The sequence below is a fragment of the Chaetura pelagica genome, unplaced genomic scaffold, assembly GCF_000747805.2.
Source record: "Chaetura pelagica isolate M959 unplaced genomic scaffold, ChaPel_1.0 scaffold31, whole genome shotgun sequence".
NCBI lineage: Eukaryota > Metazoa > Chordata > Aves > Apodiformes > Apodidae > Chaetura > Chaetura pelagica.
Window position 1 is genome coordinate 4,230,683 of NW_009952481.1, and position 6,711 is coordinate 4,237,393.

General features: G+C 56.1%; 1 protein-coding gene across 1 annotated transcript in view; it reads right to left on the reverse strand.

Moving 5' to 3' along the window:
- MSMP (microseminoprotein, prostate associated) overlaps positions 1 to 1,190 on the reverse strand; it is a 2,289-nt gene extending 1,099 nt beyond the window's left edge. The window contains exons 1-2 of the mRNA XM_010008786.1: positions 1,079 to 1,190; positions 332 to 440 (exon numbers count right to left, since the gene is read on the reverse strand). Coding sequence (XP_010007088.1) covers positions 332 to 440; positions 1,079 to 1,190 — 221 coding nt within the window. The remainder of the gene's footprint in view (positions 1 to 331; positions 441 to 1,078) is intronic.
- Positions 1,191 to 6,711: the final 5,521 nt, after the last annotated feature.

Below are 6,711 nucleotides of genomic sequence, written 5' to 3' on the forward strand. Positions count from 1 at the left end.
GGCACAGCGCCGCCAGCTCTCCCTGATCCATGCCAGGGAGGGGCTGCTGGCAGGGTGAGGTGGCTTTCTCCACTGCCAGCACTCACAGACAGACCAGCTTGGGCAAGCTGGGCCACCACTTCTGGCATCTCGCTGTGTTGAGACACCTCTGTCCCTTGCTTTTGTCCTCCTCAACTTGCCCCACCACCCTGTTGGGTTCCTGCCCACTTCAGCCCCTTGTCCCCCCAGTGCCTGGCACCCAGCAGCCCCCTGAGGCTTTCATGTTTGCTGTGCTGTGTTTGCAGCCACCAGAACCCCCACGACCCCCTCCCCTCTGCAGCCCCTCACTCACGTCTCGCAGCAGCCCACGCCAACGGGGTGCAGGCAGGTGCAGAGCAGGCAGTTGGTGCTCAGCCACGACTCCCCAAGAGAGAACTGCTTCCCCTCATACTCACAGGGAGCTGCAAAGGAAACAGTGGTGACACGTGGGCCTGCACTAGGATGCATGTTGGAACCTCCTGGGCGCCCCTCTGCCCTCAACGAGGGGACAGTGAGGACGTTGTGGCCTCCCAGCCATCCCATGTGACAGAAGATACTTGGTGGCCTCTCCGCCCCCCTGCAGGTATGGGACGCCCAGGCATCTGCTAAGGGCAACTCTCCCATCTATTGTCTCCTGGCTGAGCCCTGTGGCTCTCCCTGCTGCTCCTGGGGCCAGAAGCAAGTGGCTTTTGCTTCCCTGGAGAGGGCGTATTGAGCACACCTTGGAGTCTGAGCATCTCCAGAGCCCTGGAAGGAAGCAGCAGAAGAAAGACGGGCATCCCTCCTCCCATTGCTTCTAGTTCTGCATGCTTGGGCCCAGCCAGGCTCCTGCCAGAAGCTTTTCATGGCCCAGCAAACTGTTTCTCAGCCAGAGCCCTGGGGAGCTGTTCTGTGGTTTATAGACTGCTCCTTCCACTCATCACTGGCCCATGGTCATGCTCTTGAGCTCAGCACAGTCCCACACTTTACAGACTCGCAGGGCAGAGACCTGCTGCCCCTGTGGGGAAAGCCAAGACCTCCTCTTCCCATTAGCATTTTCCCTGCTCACCTCCCCACTTACCTTTAGCCTGGAAGTAGCATTTGGCCTGGGAGCCTGGCAGCTGGAGGAGGAGGGAGAGCAGCAGGAAAAGCCTGCCTGAAGCATACCCCATCTTCTGCACTTGCATGGCCATGGCTGGTGTTGAGCTGGGCTTCTTCACCGTGGTTGTCTTGCTTCTCTATTGCCTTTGCTCTTTTCCCTTCTCTCTCTCTCTCTCTGCCTTTTTAATGCTCTTCTCCTGATCCCAACAAGAGATATTTATAAAGTTCAGCTTTACGACCCTGGCCACCAGCTGTGCCCCACTGGAAAAGTTGTAAAACTCATTTCCTGATTTGAAAGGCATGAAAACAAGAGGTAGGATCAAGATTTTTAACAAGCTGTGAAAAGCTGATTCATGCCCTCCAGAAATGTCTCCAGTTGGAAGCCCCTGTGGGTGAAAGGCTCCACAATGAGAGGAGATCCAAGCGACCCCAGCAGGGTTGCCCTCAGCAGGGTGATGAGCATGCAAGCAGCAAGCACAGGAGACCCTGGCCTGTGACCAGGACAGCTCCAGGCTCCCCTCTGGACACGCTGAGCCGCCTCTGATCCTTCACAGCAGTTGAGATTTCAGGAGCATCCCATCTTGCAAGGACTGGAGCAGCACAGCCATCCTGTTAGCAAGCAGTGCAGGAGGCAATGGGACCATCCTCAGCAGGGATGGAGGTGCTCACACCCAGCTCCCGGGTACCACAGCAGTGCAGTGTCACCCCTGGGCTGCAGCCGTGCCAGGCTCATGGTGCCACATGGGTTGGAGATGACAGCAGGGGTTTTTAGGCCAAGGGCAGGCAGTGTGGCAATTGCCACTGATGAAGACTGAGTGAGGAAGGCTCTGTGTGAGGCATGACCCAGGGTTCATCTGAGCAGTGCCCATGGAAGTGGGGCTGTGCCTGCGTCTGTGCGGCACCCATGAGACACCAAAGCTGAGCAGCCCCTTCCAGGGGCAGGAGGTTGGCTCCAGCAGAAACAGGGAACTGGAGGGATAGACATCAGGAGGCAAAGGTGCGTTCAAGCAGCAAGTAACCTGAGAGGGAAACGAGAGGCTTCTTTGGAAGCAAGAAGTCATGGGAAGGTGCCATGAGACCTGGGAATGTGCTTGTCCACACAGACCCTTAGGCAGAGGAGCTGCGTCTGGGTTGAAGTGATAAGGCTGATATCAGCAGGTAAAGCAAGGGGATGGGCCAGGTGGAGGAGGTCAGAGCCCTGTGAGCCCCAAGATGGTATGAGCAAAGGGCTGAACTGCCAAGAGAAATTTGCAGCCCTCTTCAGATGTGCTGCTAGCAGCAGGAAACGGGGCTCTAGGGAGAGTGGCTTGGCCAGCATGTGGCTGTGCAGGCAGCGAGGTAGCTATGGCAGCAGTAGCATATGTGGGTCATCTGCCTCTGTGTTAAGCTCCCTAATTTCTGCGAGTTTGGGATAGGCTTACACCCTGACACGTGAGGCTTCATATCCCTTCCAGAATTTGTGTTGGCATCTGCTATTATAGCTGGATATTTTTGTTATCCCCATAAATGCCCAATCCCTCCTTGAATCCTGCTAAATTTTGGCCGGAGTGTTTTCCTGTGGCAGCCTAATTAAGCATGAAGTAAAAAAAAAACAACAACAACACAAAAAAACCCTAAAATAAAACTGCTTCCTTTTATCCGCTTTGGATTTGCTACCTTCAGATTTGAATGCACGGTACCTTCCAGCTGCTGCTCCTGGCCCCCTCACCATCCTGTTGCATTCCCACCCTGCATCTTGTGCTCTCACCTCTGAGGGACCAGCCCTGGACTTGCATTCCTTCTCCCTCTTGGAGAGTTACCCCGACCATCTCATAGTGCCCTGAAGGATGCTGTGGCCCCCTCCTTTTCCCACCCCCCAGCAGGGTCACTGGATGGCAGGGAGGGTGGGATTGGTAGGAGAAGGCTGATAATAAACCAGAGAAGCTGGGGGCACCCGTTAATAACCTGCCAGCTGCAGGGCCATGAGCTGGGATGGTGAAGTGTATTAGTGACAAATGAAACTTGCCCTGTGGTGCAGAGTTGTTACTATATAAGGAGGATAAAAGCGCTCGTCGTCGGAGCAGTAAATGAATATTCCTATTGTGTGTTTGGAAAAAGAGGTCTGGCACACTAGCAACCACAATGAAATAATCCATCATCGTTTCGCCACTGAGTGCAGCAAGCTTTAAACAACAGTGGTGGGTTTCACTTGGAGGCCCTCGTGATTTGGCTGGGCCTCCAGAAGGGCGCCGAAAATCTGGGGTGAGAGCATCTCTCGGCCACATGAATGTGCACTGCCCCTGCTCCACAGGGGCATGGGAAGGCACTCCCAGCACGTCTGTAGCTCAGCTCTTCTGGTTTCCCCAAAGAGAGGGTTAAGGCTGCCAGACTACTTTCAGCCTTTGGATATTTCATCAAAGCCCTTTTCTGGATAAATCCAGAGGAGAAGGAAAGGGACAGGTGTCACGGTGTTGCCAGGGGGACACAGCTGGTGAAGAACCCTCCATGCGAGGCTGTGTGTCAGGGGATGGGGCTGTTGGTCCTGCTCTTCCCCCTCCCAGCTTCTCTACTTCCCTGCCTTTTGCATCCCTAGTCACCTGCCTGGCCCCACCACACACCCCCATGAAGGGTCTGGAGCATTTCAGCATGGCTTGTAGAGGACAGGGCTTGTACGTTGGAAAGCAGCAGCTGGAGATGTACTTGGTGCTTGGGAGCTCCAGCCCGGGTACCCGAGGGATGGTGTGGTTGGAGGAGCTGACATCTCTGGCTGTGGTGCAGTAGCTGTGGTAGCCAGAGCATCCCAGAGGAGGGTGCCCTGGAGTGTGAAAACAGATGGTTTTGGTGCTCACATCTTGAGGGGACAACTGAGACCTGAGGAGGAGCCACGGGAGGGGTGTAGAGACTGGGAGAAGTGCCACGCTGTTAAGTTCAGTCTCAATAATTTTATCAGGTAGAGGACAGCAGCAGGGATGGACCTCATGTCCAGGCATGCTGGTGAGGAGTAGTCACCAGCCTTGAGCATCCCAGGACCCTGCAGGGGAAGGTCACATCCATGCCTCAGCATTCCTCCCCTAACACCCTTTTGCTGCTCCCTGGCCTGGCCCTGGGAAGGTAGCTGTGCTTGGGAACAGCAGGGTGCTGCACCCCACCCAGGGCACAGCATCAGTGGGCTCTTTCCCCGGAGAAGGTTGGGTGCTCTCTCCACAGAGCTGCTTGTTCCAGTGCCCAGTGCCGGATGACAGGACCCTGCGGATGGGCAGAGGTGAGTTCCCAAACTGGTGCATACAAGGATGGGGTGCCAACAGCCCACCCCAGCTCTGCAGGAGGTGTGGGGGACGATGCTGGACAATTTGCCATCGGCAGGATCCAGGAGTGTTATAAAACCTGAATCTCCTGAGCCTTCAGCTGGGACTGCAGCTGCAGAGCAGGAAGCAAACAGGATCCCGGCTGGCATTGTGAAAGCAAACACCATAAATCCAAGGAAGTGCTGCGATTGCTGTTTTAGGCACTGGGGAGCTTGGCTCCTGCTCCCCACAAGCAATTTATTTTCTCTCTGAACAGCAAAAAAACCCCTCCAACCCCAACTTATCACTGGGACGAGCTGTCCCGGTGCTGCCTTAGGCCCTGGGATGGCTGCAGGATGCAGTTACATCTCCTTGCTCAGCACCTTGAAGGTGCTTTAGCCTCAGAGCCCCTGATGGCTAGAACTATGGGTGGCAGCAGAGCTGACCTCAGTAGGACTAAAGCAATGAAGCTGCTGGTCCAGAAAGGGCACAAAGTGGAGGGGACATGATGAAAACCTTGGTGTCACCTTACTCTGCAGCCTGCCTGCCTGAGGGTGCTTGGTGAGTGTGGGCTGGGTAGCATGCTGGCCTGCCCTGCACTTCCCATGGGTGTCCCTAACCTTGACACTCCCACCCCAACCCACACGGGGAAGGGCTGTTTCCACCTCAGAGTTGGGCATAGTCTTTTGCAGAGGCTCTACAAGCCCAGTCTGGATGGTGTCTGTGGGTCCTGAGCCAAGGGATGGGATCTGTGATGAGGCAGTGACCATAGATCCCAAGCCATGGATGTGTTCTGCTGTGAGATGATGTCTGTGAGTCCCCAGCTGTGGGATGAGGTCTGCTATGGGATGATGACCATGAGTCCCCAGTTATGAGTCAGGGTCTGCTGTGGAATGGTATCTGTGGGTCCCCACCCATGGAATAGGGTCTCTAATGGGACAGTGCCTGTGGGTACCCAGCTATGGAGTGAGGATCTGTCCTGAGATGGTGTCCATGGGTCTCCATGGGACAAGGTTTGCTGTAGTAAGCTGTCCCAGGTTGTGGGATGGGGACTGTAATGGAATGGTGCCTTTGAGTCTCCAGCTGTGGGATAGGGTCTCTAATGGGATGGTGTCTGTGGGTCCCCAGACATCCCAGAGCCCACCCCAGGCTGGGTCCCTTCTCCCTGCAGCTAGTGCCAGGCAGGGCTCCATGGTCTGGGCAACCCCATCCTGTGGCTCCCATGGACTCCCTCTCTCTCACACACGATCTTATGCTCCCTCACTCATCCCCATGCTCCATGCCTCTCCATCATCCTTTGCCGCTCTCCCAGGCCATTTATTCCAGCTGTGGCTGCTCTGTGTCAGGCTGGGCTCTGGCAGCAGTGGGTTAGACATGCATCCCGGCTGCCCGCAGCCCTGGCACTGCAGCACCCCGGGCACCCCAGCACCCTTGGTGTGCTGCAGTTCGTGGCTCTGCCTGGGCTCCCCTTGAGGAAACAAGCCAGGAGGGTGCGGGGTGTTTAGGAAAACAGGCCTTGGCATTGACTGGCTATCCCAGGAAAATAAAAGCATCCGGGCGGGCAGCCACGCAGCGAGTGCGAGAAGCCGGCACTCCATAAATCCCCTGGAGCAGGTGCTTTGTAGTCAGCACAAGGAAATGAGCACATTATTCAGCTCGGCTTAAACCCCAAAACGTTTCCTGTCCTGTGAGTCAGAAATAACCCTGGGACATCATTCCTGAGCCACGCAGGAGCTGTGCCGGCCAAAAAATGTGCCACATGCCTGTTGGGTCTGGGGACTTGCTGGGGAGGTCAGGGGTCTGGGCACCCCGTGATGGAGAAGCTACCTGGGGCAAGTCCCCAAGGGAAGGGACTTATCCACAGCAGTGCCATGCCACTGGCATGGGTCTCAGCGTGTAACTACACTGGGACTTGCTGGGGAGCCCCTGGGGACTCTCAGACCTGTCCTGGGAACCATGCTTTGGTGGGATGCAGGGACAGGGAGAGCCCCAGGAGACATGGCGGCTTTCTGGGTCCTGCATGTATCCCACAGATTTTCTTTGGCCTCTCTCTGGGATTGGAAAGACAGATCCTCCTGCACCTCGCATTGCCCAGGTGCATTACAGGCACCCATGGGAGCCCTCCTGGGGTACTTCCCTGCTTTAGGGACATCCTACAAGAAAAGGCTGATGGCTTCATGGTGGAAGAGACCACCTGGGCATGGGGCTGGGACCCCTTGTACCCAGCCTGGGGGTGCTGGAACAGATGAAGAGGAAAGAAACACAGCTGGTGCCTCCAGCTCAGCATGGGCAGCATCTAGCTGAGGGGGGGGACATGGGTGACGTCCTGTACTGGTGCCCTACAAGGACA